Source organism: Xiphophorus couchianus, chromosome 11 (genome assembly GCF_001444195.1).
Source record: "Xiphophorus couchianus chromosome 11, X_couchianus-1.0, whole genome shotgun sequence".
Lineage (NCBI taxonomy): Eukaryota > Metazoa > Chordata > Actinopteri > Cyprinodontiformes > Poeciliidae > Xiphophorus > Xiphophorus couchianus.
In genome coordinates this window covers 22,774,624-22,797,800 of record NC_040238.1, presented here as the reverse complement: position 1 = coordinate 22,797,800, position 23,177 = coordinate 22,774,624, and the positions used below count along the sequence as shown (strand labels likewise).

General features: G+C 37.3%; 1 protein-coding gene and 1 long non-coding RNA gene across 3 annotated transcripts; one reads left to right on the top strand and one right to left on the bottom strand.

Annotated features, from left to right (window-relative positions):
* On the bottom strand, positions 1-19,241 carry tmlhe (trimethyllysine hydroxylase, epsilon). Of its 2 annotated transcripts, none has more exons than XM_028030650.1 (7): positions 18,600-19,241; positions 18,342-18,518; positions 4,201-4,480; positions 3,956-4,075; positions 3,557-3,793; positions 3,334-3,472; positions 1-342 (listed from the first exon to the last, which is right to left on the bottom strand). In XM_028030650.1, exons 1-7 carry the CDS (start codon positions 18,736-18,738, stop codon positions 244-246), a joined length of 1,191 nt encoding a protein of 396 aa, XP_027886451.1. In that variant the 5' UTR covers positions 18,739-19,241; the 3' UTR covers positions 1-243. The 2 variants fall into 2 exon arrangements, with proteins under 2 accessions (XP_027886451.1, XP_027886450.1); XM_028030649.1 differs by lacking the exon at positions 1-342 and adding an exon at positions 2,628-3,241 and having other exon boundaries at positions 18,600-19,153.
* LOC114152710 (uncharacterized) lies at positions 10,852-13,940 on the top strand. Its single transcript, XR_003597207.1, has 3 exons — positions 10,852-10,889; positions 12,285-12,390; positions 13,260-13,940. It is a non-coding gene; the product is annotated as an uncharacterized LOC114152710 (long non-coding RNA).
* Positions 19,242-23,177: the final 3,936 nt, after the last annotated feature.

Here is a 23,177-nt window from a genome sequence, read left to right as displayed (position 1 = left end):
TAAAGTAAGATAGGCTTTAATAAAAATTTTTGTGGGAGTGTACAGTTGCTTTCAGTTCACTGGCAGAGTTGTAAGGTTACATTTTGAGATTAATAATGACTGATTTACACATGAAATGCACATAGATTGGTCATTCATAAGGGGTTTGCTTGATTAAAACATCCTGCATTTGAACCCACCTCACAGGTTTTGTCTCAGCAACTCACACAGACAGAACAGGGGATCCTTACACATTTGTTTTTTTTATGGGTTTTTTTTTTGTACACACCTCTGCTTCGTGATTTGTTCACTCAGGTCAAAATCAGTGAGGTGTGGGCCCGACACTCGCTGTATCGAAGGCACCTGAAGTGAAAAGGACACACAAGAAGAAGAAGATAAATACATTCACAGATATTGATAAATTATTTCTGAATCTGCACGTTTTAAGCCTTTGCATTACATTACATTAGACTTACGGTCTGTCAGAGAAATTCATTGCTTATTACTGTTTGGCTGTTGAACTACACTTTGATGCATTTGAACCATTGTCAGTTATGCAACTGAACTTCAACAACAAAATGTGCTGTCTAATATGTATTTGCACGGCAAATGTTATTTGATGACATTTTTTATAGCGATTTCGATTTTCAGCAAGAGCTTATGTGGCCAATTAAAAAGCAGCTGGCAGAATAGCTCCTTTAAAATGACTGCTTTCTGGCACAGCACTGGCTTTAAAGCTTTTATCTGAGGTCAATAATTTAAAAATATATATATAGTGCTGGCCCACTTTATCAACTTTAAAATCATATTTCATGTGTATTAAGGGATCATTTTTCTGTTCGACAATAAATTTCTCAGCGTTTTAAGGATATCGGTTTGGATGGTCAACAGACAACCCAGCAACTCCCGCAGTCTTAATCCTGCCCTCCAGGATCTGGAATATGGTGAACATTAAGCACAGCTGACGTTTGCCCACATACACATTCTAACTGCATGGAGGCTTTCAAGCCTTAGAACACTGTGCCAACAGTCAAGCATGGTGGTGGCTGTGTCATGCTGAAGGTCTGCCAATTATACCGGTTCATTTCAAAAGTGGATGGAGCGAAAAAGAAATGCAGCCGCCTTCAAACTCTCCCCCTCAGCTTAAGCTTGCTTAAGCTCCCCCTGTCAAGCTTGCCCATGTAGTATGCTCAGTAAACTGTAGAAACTGAAAATGCACAGATTATGCTTAAAGGCTGCTAACCATGTAGAGGCCAACAAATTCAAACGAATCATACAAATTCATTTAGTTAAGAGTTAGAGTGAAATTTCCAACCGGAATTATACCAGAAACTTGCTGATGGCTGCAAAAACAGAAAACAAAACAACAACAAAAAAACAGGATAGAATCCAGAGTAAATTAATTAAAATGTGATTAGTTTGTTGTTGTTTTTAAAGCTTATTATAGTTGAATAATAATTTCACCTGTAAAAGAGAGCTGTCCAAAATGAACAGACTAGTCATGGTCAGGATGAGTGTACAGAGAATTCTGATTAGAATTGTATGTGTGTGTATTTATATTACAATGACTAAAATCAGCCTTTTGTGTTTGGTGACTTCCACTGGCAACCAGATTCTTCACACGCAACATTGTTTTCCTTGCACAGTCACTCTTGTTTCTTTAGAGTGTGTGCACAGGTTCAGACTATAGACATATATATCTTATGTCATTTTATTATTAAGACTTTAGCCTAAAAAGTGGAAGATAAACACTTTTTCCACTAGAGGGAGCCACAGATTCTTTGGGTAAGGTTTCTATAGCAACTACATTTAGCAACCTCCTTGCTGAAGAGAAAGGGTCCACTGAGAACAACTGGAAGGACCTTCAAATGATGAAACTCATCATCTTCATTTTCTATTAGCTTTCTATTACATTTACTACTTTTCCATCCAACTCATACTGACGTAGACACAAATGTCCCAGGCCCTGATTAATGTGAATCTCTAATATTCTCCTCCTAAGACTTCATGTTGCAGGACATCTTGAAATTCCTGCAACTCCTTTTAGATATATACCGGTACTTATATTTATCATCAGGGAGCCATATTGAGAACCCAAAAGTACTAATAAAATAACTGATTTGGTGATTTCTGCACGTAACCAGAGTAAAGGAGGCTAAATACAAATGCATGCCGCAGTTTTGTGATTTTAATTTGTTAAAAAAATATTGAAAATCATCCATATTTTTTTCCTCAGTCTCACAAATATGCACAGCTTTGTTTTGGTCTATCTGAGAGAATCCCAATAAACTACACTGAAGCTTTTGCCTTCCACAAAACCAAACTGGAGCAAGTGTAAGGGGTATGAATACTTTAGCAAGGCACTGTAAGTACACCGCATCAAATTTTCTTTCATTCAGTTTCTAAACATTTAGAAAAATCTCTGGATCTTTCTACTGATAGAAAAGTGTCTGGTTTAATTAGAATAAATAAACTTCACTAACATGATTACTGTAAAATGACTTACTGATCCACTTAATTATGTCAAGCTTGCCCATGTAGTATGCTCAGTATTTACTGTAGGGGTCAGGCTATAGGTCAATCACTACAAGAACAAAATATTTATATCCTTTCAACTTTTCCACATTTTATGATATTACTACAACACATTTCATTTGTTTTTTATTTAATAAAGTTCTTTCAGAGATAGGAAAAATATGAAGAATGTCATACTTCATATTTACTCTGATACACAGAATTCAGCGCAGTCAATTGCCTTCAGAGGTCACCAAAAGTCCATTTGTGTGTTTTTTTATTTAATCTCAGTGTGAATCTATACGTTTTCTGAAGGCCTCAGAGGTCAGCTAGAACAACACAGGTCAGGTAATGGAAAATCTTAAGGATTAGGTTCTAAGACAATATCCCAAAAACGTTGAGCTTCTCACACGGCACTGCTCAAATTATCACCTGAGAATATTTTTCAGGTGAAATAAAATTCTGAAAAAAAATCTTTAAAAACAAGCAATATTACAAAATGTATATGAGCAAAGCAGAACATCCTCCTGGACTGAGGGGACTCCGAGTCCAACGTGATGAAATCTGTGTTACAGAGGCAGACGATTAAGGCACTGAAATGACAGAATCTGTATGTTTAGGCTTGTAGTCCAAAGCGGCGTGCAGCACTGAGGACGTCGTCTCGGGTCAGATAACATCCACAAAGCTGCCTCAAGCCGGTGAAAGATTCCCTCCCATGTAGGACCCTCCAGTTGTCAATAAAAATCACCTTAGGAGACAAGAGAAAGAGGATATCTACGTTACATTTAAGCTTTGAACTTCAGTCACGCAGCTTTCACATTCTTGATTAAACTTACTTACCTTCCCTGGAGTGAGTTTCACCCACAGCTCGTTCTCGGGCCGCCGTAGCTCTGTGGTGAGCTCTCGATGTGCTACATACCATCGTCGGATGGTGTCGTGGGGGATCGTGTTCATCACTGACCGGTCATAGTTGTTATATCTGGAGTCGTTAGGACAGCAAACAGTTAGCATTACTGATCAATATCTATGGCCCAAAATCTATCGGATTTCAACATCAGCCTACCGGATCATGTAGAGTTCATTGTTCCAAGGGTAGACGTTGAGCACGGGGCCAATGCCCATCATGTGGTTTTGGTGATTTTCTGTGTTTTCAATGTACTCGTGCCTGATGGGGACGCGGCACAGCAGCTCGAAGTTCTCTGGGAAGTGCTGGCGGAGCTTCTCCGCAGCATAGAATCCATCCACCAGCAGCGTCTTCCCTCCAGTACCCTCGTGTCGGAGACAATGAAACACCTGAATTCTGCAACAGCGGCCAACACTTCTTAGTTATAAAACAACAGCTTATTCTACATAAAGGCCCAATGGGGCAAGGGATCTACCTGATATGAGTCAGAGTCTTGCGTACAAAGTTCCCAGAGTCTGGAAAAGCTTGAAAACGATTGGCATATTCTACTGTACCTACCCACATGGCTCCTGAAAGTAAGAAGTGTCAGTGTGACGGTCCAGGGCCAGTTGACTGTAAGCAGTGTCGCCTCTGGAAAAATCGGATGTAAAACTCCACATTCTCCCATAAATAGTCTCTCTTTGAAGAATCACACAAAAAAAGAGATCAGGTGGTCAGTTAATGTTGCTCACGTGGTAATGCAATCTATGACGAATATAGCTGCACTAGAAACAAAACAATCCGAAACAAAAAAAAAGTGCTACCTGATCAGACTGACTCTCCTGATGACTTCCTCAGTGGCTTCCACTGTCGCCGGAACGTCGTCCACAAAGGCAATTCCATACCAGAGGTAGTTCTGAAGGAATTTCTTCAACTCGCTGTCGCAGCTCATGAACTTGTCCCATTTGGCTGCTGATATGCAAGCGTTTTGGTAGATGTTAGCGTTCCACAGGACGCACGGCTGCTCCATGACCGTCTTCCTTCCTTCATAGCTGTTCTCAGCCAACCAACTGAGGCTGAACTTTGACACGTGGCCACCAGGCCCTAAAAGCAGAGCGACATTACAATCACTTCTGAACTAAACTGAAGTTTGTTTCTTATTTGGTTTGTATTTGAAGGACTTTCTTTTGTGATCGTCCCTTTTCTCAAGCCCTACCTACATGGGTTTAGAAGATTGAGCTTTTACTGAAATGAAGGTGTCAGAAGCGGCGCTCGTGAATCAACACGCGCAGCTGACCTTGAACAGCTAACATGAAGCGCCACATTATTCTGTACGCCTTTATAAGAGCATGTACATCAACATCGTCTGTCTCGAGGCGACCACCTCCTCATTGTCACTTCACGTAAGTTTTGATGCATACTAACACTACGGCAGATCCAATCCCATTGTTTGGTCTTAAGATGATTCCAGGGAATGTATTTGTCTAAACTAGGGGTTGAACCAATTAGTCGACTAGTCGACTAGTCGACTCTAGGACGTCTCGCGAGTTTTTACATTTCATGTGGACTAGTCGCAGTCATGTGAGTGCCGGTGGTGACAGCCTGTGCTGATCTGACAGCACAGTATACGTCACAAGACACAAGAAAAATAAGTTAATACATTAGTTTAAATGATATGTAGATGGATGCATATTTGTGGTTTTACAGTGTTTTTAAAAGGAGGTGGAGTTGCAGCTGCAGTCCACTACAAAACACGAGCCGTCTAAAACTCGCCCCCTTCCCGCTAAGGATGTCACTTAGCCGGCTCGAGAGTGTCTTTGTTACGACGATCTAACTAATACATTATGATGTTATGTTGCTGATTAAATAAAGATCTGTGGTAATGACAGCTGCTGATTAAATAAAAGCCTGTAGTTGGTAATGACAGTGTGTACTTGTCTGACTTATATATAGCCGTGAGTTCGTGCTAAGAATGACACTTCATGCTTAGAAGTGTCATCAGATCAGCTGTCAGAAGTGTATGAAACTCTGACAGCTGATCTGACAGAACACTGGCTACAAAATGGCGTCTTCAAAACAGGACAAGCCCGCATCTTGTCAAACAGGTAGAAATTACTGGGTCCTTGTATGACAATGTGCTCTTAGCGAACTCTTAGCGAAAAGAATATTGACAGCGAGTGAACTTTATTTACCCGCCCCCGCGCCACCTCTTTTTATTGTTTTTACATGCCATCTAAAAGATGTGCGTTTCCTTTTGAATGTTGGTTTCCCAGCAACTTATTATTTATCATAAACTATCCCGATGTTTTGTTGTTTCACTTGTTGCTGTTCTGTGTAAATGCCGCATTTTTCCGTGAAAACGGGTAATAAAGCCTGTACGTTACTCCAAAGCTTTGCGTCTTGCGTTGCTATGACGTCACAATGACTAGTCAACTCGACATCGACTCGACTTTTATCATGTTGACGTTGACTAGAAAATATCTTAAATCGTTCAATCTGCTGAGTCAGCAGAGCTTCCTGCCGCGCATCGGGCGGAGGAGAAGCAGGTGGTTTCGTTGAATTCAGCTGTAACCAAACGGGATCCGTTCATAACAAGTTTGGCTTGTGATGTTCCAAAAGCACCATGTAGTCAGTGTGATAGTTTGACTCCTATAGTAACTATCCAGAGATCATCAGCATCAGCCGGTGTTTAGAAAAAAAAAGTCAGACCCGACTTTGTGCAACAAACTTTTCCCCGCTGCTCACGAAGAATCTCCATAATAGACTTAGTAAAAGCAGAAGAAGGGGAGAGTGTGTGTGTGGGGGGGGGCGGTGGGGCGGAGGGGGGTCAATATTTGCCGTGAAAATAGCTAATAAAGCCTCCAAGTAGTTGTGAAGGGTTTTTGCGCTTACGTCACTATGACGTCACCGCGACTAGTCGACATCGACTCGACTATTATCATGATGTAGTCGACCTTAAAAAATATGTAGTCGTTCAACCCCTAGTCTAAACATGTGTTTTAAAGAAATATAGGTCTGGAAATAAAAATCATGTCGGAACAATGCCCATCATTTAGGGAGATCGGTGGCCGGTGTTATGCCCAGAAATGCATGCCTGCCGAGAATTGCATCCCCTGTCGCGGGAGCGCGCATCGCTCTAAACTCTCGCATTTTAATGAGGAAACGGACTGAAATATGACCGAAGACGAAACTTTTAAAGATATTCGTAACAATATCACGTTTCTTAAACATGTCAGCCTTAAAACGGTGGGTTTTATATCGCAGATTAATTGAAATAAATACGGTTTTTACACATGTATTGAGACAAATGAGTCGAACGTTTTTCAGTCCGTGTCTGAAGAAAATGCTCTCCGCATTTGGTTTGAAATTTCCCGATTTTTCTTTTAACATCATATTAGCTTAAAGTATTACAAAACAGAGGCCCATTATGTAGAACATTTTATATCATGCTTAACTGTCTAGCATATTAATGTAGAGGGGATGCATTTTAATGACTGAGCCTGCCAATATTTGTATCCCCTGTCTATTGTTGATATGAAACGTATAGCAGTTGCACAGAGAATAAGTGTCATTACGTAGAAAAGGTGAAGTCCCTCTTAACTCTTCATTTCTTCAAGTTAGCAGAGGGATGCATTTTCTGGCATAGCAAATTATTACCTTGCCAATACATGTAGGCCTTATATATTTTCCACAAATATAATTCTACTGATACAAAATGTATACCAGCAGTTCATAAAACAAGTGTGATTGTATAGAAAAAGTAATTTCACTCTTGACTCTTTATTTCTCCATGTAAGCAGGGGATGCATGTACAGCAAAGCCTATTATTAGCCTGCCAAAATATGCATGGCCTCTCCATGTTCTTCAAATATTATCCTATCGATATAAAACCCATACCAGTAATTCATAGAACATCTCTGATTATGTAGAAAAGGTGAAATCCCTCTTTAATTCTTTATTTCTCCATGTTACCAGGGGAAGCATTTTTTTGGCAATATGGATGTCGAGCCTGCCAAAATATGCATGCCCTACCTATTTTCCTCAAATTTTATCCTATTGCTATGAAATTCATACCAGCAGTTCATACAACTACTCTGATTATGTAGAAAAAGTTATTTCACTCTAAACTCTTTATTTATCCAAGTTAGCAGGGGATGCATTTTTTGGCAATATGGATGTTGAGCCTGCCAAAATATGCATGCCCTATCTATTTTCCTCAAATATTATCTTATTGATTTAAAACTTATATCAGCAGTTCATAGAACAAGTGTGATTTTGTAGAAAAAGTTATTTCACTCTAAACTCTTTATTTATCCAAGTTAGCAGGGGATGCATTTTGTGGCAATATGGATGTCAACCCTGCCAAAATATGCATGCCCTATCTATTTTCCTCAAATATTATCTTATTGATTTAAAACTTATATCAGCAGTTCATAGAACAAGTGTGATTTTGTAGAAAAAGTTATTTCACTCTAAACTCTTTATTTATCCAAGTTAGCAGGGGATGCATTTTTTGGCAATATGGATGTCGAGCCTGCCAAAATATGCATGCCCTACCTATTTTCCTCAAATTTTATCCTATTGCTATGAAATTCATACCAGCAGTTCATACAACTACTCTGATTATGTAGAAAAAGTTATTTCACTCTAAACTCTTTATTTATCCAAGTTAGCAGGGGATGCATTTTTTGGCAATATGGATGTTGAGCCTGCCAAAATATGCATGCCCTATCTATTTTCCTCAAATATTATCTTATTGATTTAAAACTTATATCAGCAGTTCATAGAACAAGTGTGATTTTGTAGAAAAAGTTATTTCACTCTAAACTCTTTATTTATCCAAGTTAGCAGGGGATGCATTTTTTGGCAATATGGATGTTGAGCCTGCCAAAATATGCATGCCCTATCTATTTTCCTCAAATTTTATCCTATTGCTATGAAATTCATACCAGCAGTTCATACAACTACTCTGATTATGTAGAAAAAGTTATTTCACTCTAAACTCTTTATTTATCCAAGTTAGCAGGGGATGCATTTTGTGGCAATATGGATGTTGAGCCTGCCAAAATATGCATGCCCTATCTATTTTCCTCAAATATTATCTTATTGATTTAAAACTTATATCAGCAGTTCATAGAACAAGTGTGATTTTGTAGAAAAAGTTATTCCACTCATAACTCTGTATTTCTCCATTTTAGCAGGGGATGCATTTTTTGGCAAAGCCTATTATTAGCCTGCCAAAATATGCATGCCCCCTCTATTTTTCTCAAATATTGTCCTACTGATATGAAACTTATACCAGCAATTCATAGAACAAGTGTGATTATGTAGAAAAAGTTATTCCACTCATAACTCTGTATTTCTCCATTTTAGCAGGGGATGCATTTTTTGGCAAAGCCTATTATTAGCCTGCCAAAATATGCATGCCCCCTCTATTTTTCTCAAATATTGTCCTATTGATATAAAACTTATACCAGCAGTTCATAGAACAAGTGTGATTATGTAGAAAAGTTATTCCACTCTTAACTCTTTATTTCTCCATTTAACCAGGGGATGCATTTTACGGCAAGGCCTATCATTAGCCTGCCAAAATATGCATGCCCTATCTATTTTCCTCAAATTTTATCCTATTGCTATGAAATTCATACCAGCAGTTCATACAACTACTCTGATTATGTAGAAAAAGTTATTTCACTCTAAACTCTTTATTTATCCAAGTTAGCAGGGGATGCATTTTTTGGCAATATGGATGTCGAGCCTGCCAAAAATATGCATGCCCTACCTATTTTCCTCAAATTTTATCCTATTGCTATGAAATTCATACCAGAAGTTCATACAACTACTCTATTTATGTAGAAAAAGCTATTTCACTCTAAACTCTTTATTTATCCAAGTTAGCAGGGGATGCATTTTTTGGCAATATGGATGTCGAGCCTGCCAAAATATGCATGCCCTACCTATTTTCCTCAAATTTTATCTTATTGATTTAAAACTTATATCAGCAGTTCATAGAACAAGTGTGATTTTGTAGAAAAAGTTATTTCACTCTAAACTCTTTATTTATCCAAGTTAGCAGGGGATGCATTTTTTGGCAATATGGATGTCGAGCCTGCCAAAATATGCATGCCCTATCTATTTTCCTCAAATTTTATCCTATTGCTATGAAATTCATACCAGCAGTTCATACAACTACTCTGATTATGTAGAAAAAGTTATTTCACTCTAAACTCTTTATTTATCCAAGTTAGCAGGGGATGCATTTTTTGGAAAACCTATTATTAGTCTGCCAAAATCTCCATGCCCTACCTATTTTCCTCAAATTTTATCCTATTGCTATGAAATTCATACCAAAAGTTCATACAACTACTCTATTTATGTAGAAAAAGCTATTTCACTCTAAACTCTTTATTTATCCAAGTTAGCAGGGGATGCATTTTGTGGCAATATGGATGTTGAGCCTGCCAAAATATGCATGCCCTATCTATTTTCCTCAAATATTATCTTATTGATTTAAAACTTATATCAGCAGTTCATAGAACAAGTGTGATTTTGTAGAAAAAGTTATTCCACTCATAACTCTGTATTTCTCCATTTTAGCAGGGGATGCATTTTTTGGCAAAGCCTATTATTAGCCTGCCAAAATATGCATGCCCCCTCTATTTTTCTCAAATATTGTCCTATTGATATAAAACTTATACCAGCAGTTCATAGAACAAGTGTGATTATGTAGAAAAAGTTATTCCACTCTTAACTCTTTATTTCTCCATTTTAGCAGGGGATGCATTTTACGGCAAGGCCTATCATTAGCCTGCCAAAATATGCATGCCCCCTCTATTTTCCTCAAATGTCATCCTATTGATATGACATTCATACCAGTAGCTAAGAGGATAAGTGTAATTATGTAGAAAAGGTAAAATCCCTCTTGACTCTTTATTTTTTCAAGCTAGGAGGGGGATGCATTTTTTGGCAATATCGAATTTGAGCCTGCCGATATTTGCATGCCATACTTATTTTCCCCAAATATCATCCTATTGATATAAAACTCATACCAGCAGTTAAGGGAACAAATGTGATTATGTAGAAAATGTTATTTCTTTATTATCGCTATTGCAAGGATACTGAAGGAAATAAATCTGACAATGCATCTTTGCTAAATGTAAAGCATACACAAACCATTTTTATTTTGGTTTAACATAAAAATTAAATCACTTTTTTTCATTAATTTCAACAAAAGAATATTCATAACAATAGGTTTCCTTAACTCACTTGGAGAGTCCCAAAAAGATGTGAAGAGGTGCTTGGAAGTAACAAGGTGAGAAAAACAAGAACAATTATTGTTTATTATAATAAAAAATGTCATAATTGGATAACTAGAATGTTAATTTAACATTTTATCCTCTCAACAAGGACATTTATGAGAAGCAAAGGGATGAAAGTGTCAATGTGGAAATGTGAAACAGTATAACATGCCATCCAGCAAGATGTGGTTTCATGTGGTGTGTTTGCGCTTAAAGTAAGTGCTGTTTAAATATATATATATATATATATATATATATATATATATATACCAGTATATATATACTGCTCAAAAATAAAGGGAACACTTAAACAACACAATATATCTCCAAGTAAATCAAACTTCTGTGAAATCAAACTGTCCACTTAGGAAGCAACACTGATTGACAATCAATTTCACCTGCTGTTGTGCAAATGGAACTTTGTACAGAACAAAGTATTCAATGAGAATATTTCTTTCATTCAGATCTAGGATGTGTTATTTGAGTGTTCCCTTTATTTCTTTGAGCAGTGTATATATATACATGGATGCACATGGTCCTCCAGAATGGTTCGGTAGTCCTTGGCAGTGACGCGCCCATCTAGCACAAGTATGGGGCCAAGGGAATGCCATGATATGGCAGCCCAAACCATCACTGATCCACCCCCATGCTTCACTCTGGGCATGCAACAGTCTGGGTGGTACGCTTCTTTGGGGCTTCTCCACACTGTAACTCTCCCGGATGTGGGGAAAACAGTAAAGGTGGACTCATCAGAGAACAATACATGTTTCATATTGTCCACAGCCCAAGATTTGCGCTTCTTGCACCATTGAAACCGACGTTTGGCATTGGCACGAGTGACCAAAGGTTTGGCTATAGCAGCCCGGCCGTGTATATTGACCCTGTGGTGCTCCCGACGGACAGTTTTGGTGGAAACAGGAGAGTTGAGGTGCACATTTAATTCTGCCGTGATTTGGGCAGCCGTGGTTTTATGTTTTTATATACAGTATATATATATATATATATACAGTACAGACCAAAAGTTTGGACACAACTGTGTGTCCAAACTTTTGGTTTGTACTGTATATACTTGACTATGATTACTTATATTTCTTATGTAATGTAGAACATTGTCTGTTTACAAATCAATTTATATAACCTTTATGTGTACTGTTCTGTCTCTTTCCACATACATGTATATCTATCTATGTCTGAAGATAGATAGAATTATATATCAATATATTGGTATACATGCTTGTTTACGTTTTTGATGTTGTGAAAAAAAGATTAATATGAAAGTGGTTTTCTAATAATCACATTGCCATTAATCTAATGCTATTTTGTAGGAGTAGAACTTTTAAGATGATGAACAGCTTTGGCTTAACAACTTAAACTGTGCATTTCTGCCTGAAATATAATGTAGTTTATGAATTATATTGCTTTATTACATGGTTGATTTATTTTAATGACAATGGAAAGAGTCTGAAATAAGTATAGCAAAAATGTTAAATTATTCATAAATGTCATGACCTCTATATGACAATCTAATACTTTGACAAATATTTTGTATTTGTAATGAGTCCGCTGTTACTCTTCTTTCTTTTTTGAAAAAAATATATTTGCCTTTACAGTTTGCAGAGTGCATACTGGAAAACAAGGACCTGAACTTTCCATCAGCAGCAGAAGCTGTTAATACCATGAGACTCAACATGTCTTCCACACTTCTCTCAGAATCAGGTATCTTTTGACATATTTTTTATTCAGTTCCTATGTGTGTGGGATACTATGTTGTGTGTAAAATCATGCACGCACAAAAAAATTGTGTTAGGTCAGCTATTTTATCTAATTAGAAATATTAAAATATTGAACTTTGCAGATGTGTGAAGTACAATCATGTTAGTGTTTATGTCAAATTCAATTAGTGAAGAACATTTCAATACACCTGGCCTTGATCTCTAATAAATAAATTACACATAACACAGCCCAATAACTGTTGAGGCAAAAAACATAATCAACAAACTTAAAATTGTTCTAGGATACAATTACACTTTTCTTGAGTAGCTTTAATGTAACTTAATAAGCAAAAGGACTTGCAGTTTGTGAAAGTACAAAACTGGAATGAGATGTATTATGTGAACCATTATATTCATTACTGTATTTTCATAAAATTAACATTTACAAAATGACAAATTTCACAAGATGTATACACATATATATGTAGACATTAAAATTTTCTGAATGCCATTTTTATACTTTCAGTGGCTTAAGTTGGAGAAAATTATAAAAAGGTAAACACTAAGTGATGCTTTCTTTTACCATAAACCCCAGAAATACCTTAAATACATGTGTGTTTCAATTCATGAATAGACAGACACCATGTGCGCCTGCCTAATATGCCAATATGATGTACAGTTTCTATTACTTGTATTTGTTTATGAGACCAGACATTATCAAAAAGGGATGATTAGACGACTGAGATCTACACAGAGGATTATTGTTCCACTTTCAAAAGAACACTAACAAATGGAATTATTTAAAAGAAAAAAAAAATACCATTAAGATTATTTTATAACATTGATTTAAAGATGCGGTTTGTTTTTCTGTAGAGTCAGTGGAGACTCTGCAGACACTGTGGCAGTGAGGACACAGAAGATCACATGTGGGTAAGACAACAATGTAATGCAGTGAAAAATCAATTCAAGCAAACCATATACCATCCTTAAAATAGTTGCAAAGTATGTAGATATACAAAAATAAATCATAATAAAATAAATAAACACCCAAGGCAGGTAAGTGGGAAGTAGCTTAAGTTTTTTTTTTTTTTAAGTACAGTCGTAAAACATTAAACACAGATGCTTGTGGTCCTAGAATTTTTTTTTACCTCCATACATGTCAGGAACATGCTGTCATCTCCTCAAATAAAGTTCTACCAATCATATATTGATAATTAAGAAGAAGCTTTATGTTGGCAAAACCCAATATCACCTTCAGTAAACAGATAAGGAACTAAAAAAAACATTCTTTATGTTGTTATTTGACCATTTTGTATTATTTATTTACAGATCACATGTGACAGATGCAACTGGTGGTACCATCAAGGCTGCATTAAGGTCCCACAAACCGACACAGACTACTGCTGTGCAATGTGTTTATAGATTTTATGTTTGTACCAATCTAATTCGTTAATGACTGCAGTTCAGTGGATTTTCAGTTTAAACATGTGACATAATTTTTGTTGACTTAATTGGTTTTCCAAAAATTTTTGTTATGAATATTCTTTTGTTGAAATTAATGAAAAAAAGTGATTTAATTTTTATGTTAAACCAAAATAAAAATGGTTTGTGTATGCTTTACATTTAGCAAAGATGCATTGTCAGATTTATTTCCTTCAGTATCCTTGCAATAGCGATAATAAAGAAATAACATTTTCTACATAATCACATTTGTTCCCTTAACTGCTGGTATGAGTTTTATATCAATAGGATGATATTTGGGGAAAATAGGTATGGCATGCAAATATCGGCAGGCTCAAATTCGATATTGCCAAAAAATGCATCCCCCTCCTAGCTTGAAAAAATAAAGAGTCAAGAGGGATTTTACCTTTTCTACATAATTACACTTATCCTCTTAGCTACTGGTATGAATGTCATATCAATAGGATGACATTTGAGGAAAATAGAGGGGGCATGCATATTTTGGCAGGCTAATGATAGGCCTTGCCGTAAAATGCATCCCCTGCTAAAATGGAGAAATAAAGAGTTAAGAGTGGAATAACTTTTTCTACATAATCACACTTGTTCTATGAACTGCTGGTATAAGTTTTATATCAATAGGACAATATTTGAGAAAAATAGAGGGGGCATGCATATTTTGGCAGGCTAATAATAGGCTTTGCCAAAAAATGCATCCCCTGCTAAAATGGAGAAATACAGAGTTATGAGTGGAATAACTTTTTCTACAAAATCACACTTGTTCTATGAACTGCTGATATAAGTTTTAAATCAATAAGATAATATTTGAGGAAAATAGATAGGGCATGCATATTTTGGCAGGCTCAACATCCATATTGCCACAAAATGCATCCCCTGCTAACTTGGATAAATAAAGAGTTTAGAGTGAAATAGCTTTTTCTACATAAATAGAGTAGTTGTATGAACTTTTGGTATGAATTTCATAGCAATAGGATAAAATTTGAGGAAAATAGGTAGGGCATGGAGATTTTGGCAGACTAATAATAGGTTTTCCAAAAAATGCATCCCCTGCTAACTTGGATAAATAAAGAGTTTAGAGTGAAATAACTTTTTCTACATAATCAGAGTAGTTGTATGAACTGCTGGTATGAATTTCATAGCAATAGGATAAAATTTGAGGAAAATAGATAGGGCATGCATATTTTGGCAGGCTCGACATCCATATTGCCAAAAAATGCATCCCCTGCTAACTTGGATAAATAAAGAGTTTAGAGTGAAATAACTTTTTCTACAAAATCACACTTGTTCTATGAACTGCTGATATAAGTTTTAAATCAATAAGATAAAATTTGAGGAAAATAGGTAGGGCATGCATATTTTGGCAGGCTCGACATCCATATTGCCAAAAAATGCATCCCCTGCTAACTTGGATAAATAAAGAGTTTAGAGTGAAATAGCTTTTTCTACATAAATAGAGTAGTTGTATGAACTTCTGGTATGAATTTCATAGCAATAGGATAAAATTTGAGGAAAATAGGTAGGGCATGCATATTTTTGGCAGGCTCGACATCCATATTGCCAAAAAATGCATCCCCTGCTAACTTGGATAAATAAAGAGTTTAGAGTGAAATAACTTTTTCTACATAATCAGAGTAGTTGTATGAACTGCTGGTATGAATTTCATATCAATAGGATAATATTTGAGGAAAATAGAGGGGGCATGCATATTTTGGCAGGCTAATGATAGGCCTTGCCGTAAAATGCATCCCCTGGTTAAATGGAGAAATAAAGAGTTAAGAGTGGAATAACTTTTCTACATAATCACACTTGTTCTATGAACTGCTGGTATAAGTTTCATATCAATAGGATAATATTTGAGGAAAATAGAGGGGGCATGCATATTGTGGCAGGCTAATAATAGGCTTTGCCGTAAAATGCATCCCCTGCTAAAATGGAGAAATACAGAGTTAAGAGGGATTTTACCTTTTCTACGTAATGACACTTGTTCTCTGAGCTACTTCTGTAAAGTTTCATATCAACAGGACAATAGACAGGGGATACAAATATTGGCAGGCTCAGAAATTAAAATCATCCCCCCTACATTAATAGACTAGACAGTAAAGGGTGATATAAAATATTCTACACAACGGGCTTCTGTTTTGTAATGCTTTAAGCCATTGTGTCAAAAGAAAAATCGGGGAATTTCAAGCCATCTGCGGAGACCATTTTCATCAGACGCTGACTGAAAAACGTTCGACTCAGATGTTTCAATAAAGCTATAAAAACCGTATTTATTTCAATTAATCTGCGAAATAAAACCCACCGTTTTATGTCTTACATGATTAAGAAACGTGATAATGTTACGAATATCTTCAAAAATGTCCTCTTCGGTCATATTTCAGTCCGTTTTCTCATCAATATACGAGAGTTTAGAGCGATGCGCGCTCCCGCGACAGGGGATGCAATTCTCGGCAGGCATGCATTTCTGGGCATAACACCGGCCGATACTTACTGTACTGACATGTGAAGCCAGTTTTATCTACGTCAGTCAAGGCCTAAAAATCAACCACAGAGACACATAAGACAAACAAACCAAGGGGCAATTTATTTCAGACACCAATTAAATGTGGGAGGAAGCACAGGGAGAACATTCAAACTCCACACATTAACTAATGTGAGGGGTTAATGAGGAATGACCAGGCTAATTACTGTGAGAATTACATGTTAAGAATGACAATATTATCACTTTGCATTTTATTAATTTAGATATTAAAATAAACATGCTACTCACACACAGAAGTTTAATTAGATAGAAGTCATCATTAGAACAATTAAGCTGTTTATTATAGTAGGTTTCAACGGCCGAAGAAGAAGAAAAACGTCTTTCTGAGATGCCAGTTATGGTGACCAGACTATTACTCGTTCGTCTCAATACGGTATCAGATAATCTGGACGCAAAATAAATGTTTAGCCCATCTAAAACATATTCATTCTTGACCTGCTAACTTCTTACCAATTTTATTATAGAATGAGGGAAGTGTGTTTTTTCTAAATTCCATGCAGCTAATTTCTCTTAGTTTACATCTTTCGCAACATTTTTTGGGCCTGTTTTGCATCCAAGTTATTGTTGGAAAAAAAAAATCAACACATGAAAACCAATTGTTTTATTTAAAAAATCGTAAAAGCTAAAGGATTCTTGGTGTCACCTGACAATAAAGCAATATATTGTCTGTCACTTTATGGAGACAAAGGGTAAAGATCGCAGTGACGTGCGGTCAGGGGAGGCAGGTGAGGCAGTGCCTCACCAGCCATCATGGAAAGAAAGAAAATATATAATCATAAAGTAATTTAAATTGTTATATTCATCCGGTGGTTTGTACTAAAAAATATTTATTTTTCATGTAGCTTCACCAATTTCGATTTTTATTTGTTCAAAATCGCTGAATTTTCTTATTTTCCCATTCAAATGCTTGGAAGCGATGCCGGTGAGGCAGCAGCGAGCTCTGCCTCACCTTGGATTGCGCAACCCCTGGCTCTGCGCTGGCTGCTAAGCGGAGAGAGCCTGTTGCTGTACGGCGTCAATAAAATGGTTTAAACAAATTTAATATGTGAACTTATTTCCAATAATTTAGCTTATGTATATAATGTACAGTGCTTTTTGTCACCAACCGTGTTTGTGTAACGTGTTTCGTGTAATGAGCGATTATAAACGGCAGAGAACAGGTTCGAGGTGAGGCAGGCAGTTCTCTTGCCTCATGGCAGGGGGCGCTCAAGATCCCAGACGTTCGTCTTGTTCACTCCTCAACTGCCGAGTAAGTGACAGCGAGCTAGGCTAAACGATTCGGGAAGCAAGTCAAGTGCAGCGATAGATTATAATAGAGATAGTGATTTTTTTTCCTCTCGCTTATCCCGACTTTCGACATGGATGACTACATTACAACACTAAAAAAGTTTTCTCAAGTGGACTTTCAATCGAAGCAGGTAAGACAGTACATTTATTTTGTTTTGTTTTTTAAGGAAATGTGTGTTTTGTGAGCTACAGTTTGTATGTGTAAGGATGCAGAAGTGAAACATAACCTGTAAACTGCTGTCAATCTATGCATCTATTTGCAAATCTGATTCTGATGACGTCAGTGCCTCACCAGCTATGAACCTCACCGCACGTCACTGAAAGATCGTCATATACTGTAAGTACTGGCGTATCTTCCCATAGGATCCAATCTTAACCCCAGTTTATCCTGCTGAAATAAAGAGTTGTTGTTATTTTATGCTCCAAATGCATGTTCCCTATTTTATAAAACAGCAGATATGCTTTAAATTATAGTAAATTGTTCTGCTATACTGTGAAGCATTACAGTGTGAAAGCAGATTATTTCTAAGTACGGCTGTACTAGATGGGCATGAGAGCAAATTCAATTGGGAAAACTCTTCTTAATAAACGCAGTCCAACGGGGTTGTACTGTGTTTAACCTCACTCAGGTTTCACAGCTGACTCACAGGTGAGGACGAGCTGACCGTCTTCCACCGCGGAGCTCTCAGGGCGCAGAGTGAGCTCTATGCTCCCGGTGTCCAGGCTCCTCTGGTGGGTTGCGGAGTTGTAAGAGGACGCTGAGCGGCAGTGGTCCCGCAGCCACACGTAGTTGAAACGCATCGGCGTCCCTCCGTAGCTGACCTCTGGCGGTTCCACATGCAGATTGCACGAGTTCATTATGGAAGATGATGTGCACTAAAAGGAGCGGCTGTTGTTAAACTCACCGAGGCAGTCTTCGAGCAAGCGGAGAGTCGCAGAAGCTGCACAGCGGAGCTGCAGCGCCATGCGGGGTTCTGTGCGGGCAAACAGCAGCCGAGTCTGCCTCAGGGCAGAGCCAGCTGCTCTGGGAAGCACACTGAACATCCCGGCTGAAAGCACAACTGAGTATGCCTATATATAAATCTGCAAAACACTGTTAATCCGACACTTTGCAGTTTCCTGACGGACTGAACTGCCTGGTTAATCCCGTCCTCGCAGATAAATCGTTAATCTCCTAAAACATCTCAGACTGACGTAAAAAGGCAATAAAAGCTTAATCATTAAACAGATGTCGGATTTAAATTGGTCGCTTTCACACAAAAAACCGCTTATTCAGTTCAGGCATGCGTATTTCGCCCAGCCGGGATGTGTGACTACGTCAACGCCGCCGCCATATTAGAAAGGGAGATATTTACGAACACAAATTAGAACCTCACAAACTGTTGTTGGTGACATCACTGAAACTGAGCACAGATTTATGTTTTACCAAGTTACATCTGAATTATGACATACTGTACAGTAAATAAACATTGTGATTTCCAAGGAAATTCCACTTCTTACTTGACCAAAAAACTGTTGTGTGTTAGTGGTGGCCGGAATCAATCCAAAATATTGATAATATCACGCCAGATTAGTATCACTGTCTGCGAGTTCCTCTTGAAATGTTTGTTTTGTAGTTTCACAACTCGACCTCAAGAAGAATTTTCTTTTGATTTGCTCTCAAATGCTATTTCCCCCCGCACACACTTTGTTTAATTAGGAAAAACATCAAAATAATAAACTATGTAGACACTTTTTCACTTTGTCCAAATTCTGTCCAAGGTTTGAACAAAATCATTCAAAAGAAAGGACACAAAAACATTTGAAGGTCAGAAGTTTGATGATCAAACTTAAATGAAAAGTATCGGTATCAGCATTTGTATCGGCGATACGCTGTATGTACTTGGTATTGGATTAATACCAAAATATGTGCAGTATCGCACATCTTTATTGTAGTTTATTAAAAAGAATGGACATAAGTGTATGTGAAGGTTTTGCATAGACCAGCCAGAGAGACGTTAAAGAAATTTCAAAATATAATCTTAATTTATTACAAAAAAAACCCAAAATTAATTCAAAAATGATAAATTGGGCCCAAACTGAGGTCAACATAACAAAGTACAACTCAGGTAGTAACACAACAAACTCAAGCACAAACTGACCTCACAAACAAGACATGAGGGGAACTTAAATAGTGGCTGATCAGACCATTAACACACACAAGGGGGTAATTAAACACACAAGAACCTAAATAAATACTGGTAAGCATATTACTAAATCTGTAAATTAAATAAATATTAGAATTGAACTAACTTTCAAAAAGAAGAAACATTAAATAAATGGTCAAATTAAACTAAAGACCAAATTTCCCCTTCCCCTGGTGAACAAATGGAACGGCCCGCTGAGGAAGTTTGACAGCCATATATGGACATCAATGAGCTGGAGCTCATCTCTATGATTTTCAGCAACAGGTCCAGAGGAAACTGGTAACTCAAAAAAAAGAAATTAATTTGTTGCATTTAAGAACTGACACATAAAGTTAACTAAATGGGGGCACAGCAAATAGTTAACTAAGGAGTCAGACTAATGAAAACAATTTTAAAGATACAAATCTAAACTACTCACTAATCAATATGCAAAGTAATATTAAGGAAGAACAGAAAACCATTACCAATTCTGTCACTGTGTGACAGTAGGGACAGCTGTCACAGTGTAGAACGAGTTTATGTTTGAAATGTAAAAGCTTTCATGACTGCATTTGAAAATACCATGGAGGTAAAAGCAGATGGAGCTTCGTCACAGTTCTGTCCAATGATATAATTTGAGAGCTGGATCTTCCATGAAAAACTTCTGCCATCAATTGAAACTTAATTTGGCCATGATTTTTCAAGCATGCCAGAGGACCGTGTCGCCGGACAAAAGTTACAAAAAGTAATAAGAATGGAAAAAAGCTTTGAACTTTTGGCAGGAAAACTCCCCGAGGCAAGGAAATGTCACATAAAACCTTTATTTTTCTAATTATGACACACAAAGTTATAATTTTGACTTTCATTGATTTTAAATTGACTGAAATCAATTTTTTAAAAACAAATAATAATCTAATTTATTAAGATACACCTCTATGCCCATTGAAATATATCATAAATGATTAAAACATCAGGCCTGTTAATAAGCGCAATATACTGATGGTTCATTTTCCCTAATACTTACTTGTCGTTATGTTTTTTTTCCTTGTTACATTTATGCAATTCAACATTAGAGATAGATTCCTCACAATTACCTTCTGTCAGGATTATGAGCTCTGTAGTTTCAGGCTATGAAATTGAGTTCATAACTTGCGTATGAAATCAATTTCATACGCAAGCAGCAAAAACGAACCATTTAAGTCGAGGCTGGAGATGTAAAGTGGCTCATGAGGGAGGAATGTGAGGTTAGGTTATAGCTATCAGCTCAGGTGATTTCTTGATGTGCATATATAGATGGAGTCACAGCAGATAATTTGATTTGTCAATCAATAAATCAGCAGGCTTGTGGCTATACGCCCCACGTACTCAGTGGCTCCCTCTGGAGTTCGTTGTAGAGGTTGACAAACTGACCTCTCAGCTGGACAAACGGTTTGGAAATAACAATAATAAAAAAAAGAACGTTACAGCTAATCGGTTTTCTGTCCATCTCTTCTCAGGCATTGTTTTTCACCAAATGTTATTAAACATATACGCTTAATGATTTGAAAAGATGACCAAGTTGTAGGGCAATCATTAATATTTTAATCTCTAAGTAAACTGCTGTGGAAAACCGTTCCAATGCTGAAACATGGTGGTGGCAACATTATTAAGTGGGACAGGGAAGTAAGATTGTGTTGATACAAAGATGGGAAGCTGTAAAAGACTGGAGACTCCAGCATAAGTGATCCAAAAGGACACCAGCTCTAAATTTAGAGCAATTCAGAGTTAATGGAATGGTTTATCTTTTGTTTTAGAATGGCTCAGTCAAAGTTTAGACTTAACTTCAACAGGCAATCTGTGCCGAGAAGTGAAGGTTTTCTCTATCCATCCATTCTGACTGAACTCGAACCGTTTCCAAGAATCAATGAAGACAAATCAAAGAATCTTCAGCCGACACAGACATTCCCAACTCCACTTTAAGTGCATCGGCAGCATAAATGGGGTTTCGTTGTAAAACATTGTATTCTTTACTTTTAATTTCCCAATCATACAGTTTGTTGGTCTGTAACAGTATAACATTGGAAGTGTGTGGTTGTAATGAGTAAAAATATTAAAAACTTGAAAGATGTAAGCAGTCTACTGTAGTGGTCTTGTATTTGGGTCTTGTTAAGATAAAGTCAACGAGTTCATACGTAGTTGTCCATATTTTATTGTCCCCCAGAGTGTAATGTCACATTAAATGGGCGTGGTGTACAAACTCTCTTCAGTCCAGTTTTGCAACTTCGTGAACCTTAGCAAAGGAAATAATGCTCATTCAAGGACAGTCGGGTTTTTAAACTCGGCCCTGCTACTTTTATTTGTAAGCGTTGCAGGGACGCTGTACGTCCCGATAACAGCTGTGAGAGTGTTGTGTAAGCTCCCCATTGCAGCTGGGTGCGCTTTCTGGGATCACCGTGTTCTTAAGGACGGCGTTGTTTTGCTTCCTCTTGCTCCGTTAGCCTGCGACAGACTGGCGACCTGTCCAGGGTGAACCCCGCCTCCCGCCTGGAACGTAGCTGGAGATGGGCACCAGCAACCCTCCCGACCCCATTAGGGACAAGGGTGCACAGAAAATGGATGGATGGATGGATGGATGCTCCGTTAGCGCAGTCTTTCTGAAAACGCTGCGGTGGTGGCGCATTCAAAACCGTTGGAAATGTGCTTATCTCAATGAAGACCTATCCAAAGCGTTCAAGGACTTAGTGTGCTTGGTTGTTACTTTACCAGTTTAATCCAAGCCTATTAAAACAAATTCTCATATGCACATTAAGTTTCTTTATCTGTCACTCAATCCAGGTTCTGCATCCATCCCCTCGTATAACACCAATATAATAAAACTCCTAAAAATGTATTTTGTATTTTGGTTTGGGTTTGCCATGCCAAGACCATCCCTGGATCAGGTGTAGATAGACAATTAATATTGGGGTTATTATGCAAAATAAAATAAACAAACAAAAAAAAATCTACGTGCAGTAACATTTAAATTCCTTACTCAAGTGGGCCCCATACATAAATGTTATCTGGGAAGTTTTATACTCAAGATTATACATTTTGCGGAACAAACCTCAGACTTCTAACTTAAAACTTGGAAATTCCAACTTCCGGGTGAAAATGGGTTGTAATTCTCATTGATTTTTGTTTTAATTTTAAAATGATAAAAACAGCTATTCTTGTTTTTTTTTTCTACTTAGCCTAACAAATGGGTTTGAAATACCAGTTTTGAACGTTTAATGGTACTTGCAAAGCCAGCCTTTAAAGTAGTGCAAGCTGTTTTGAAACGTTTTCACGCGACTGGTTAGT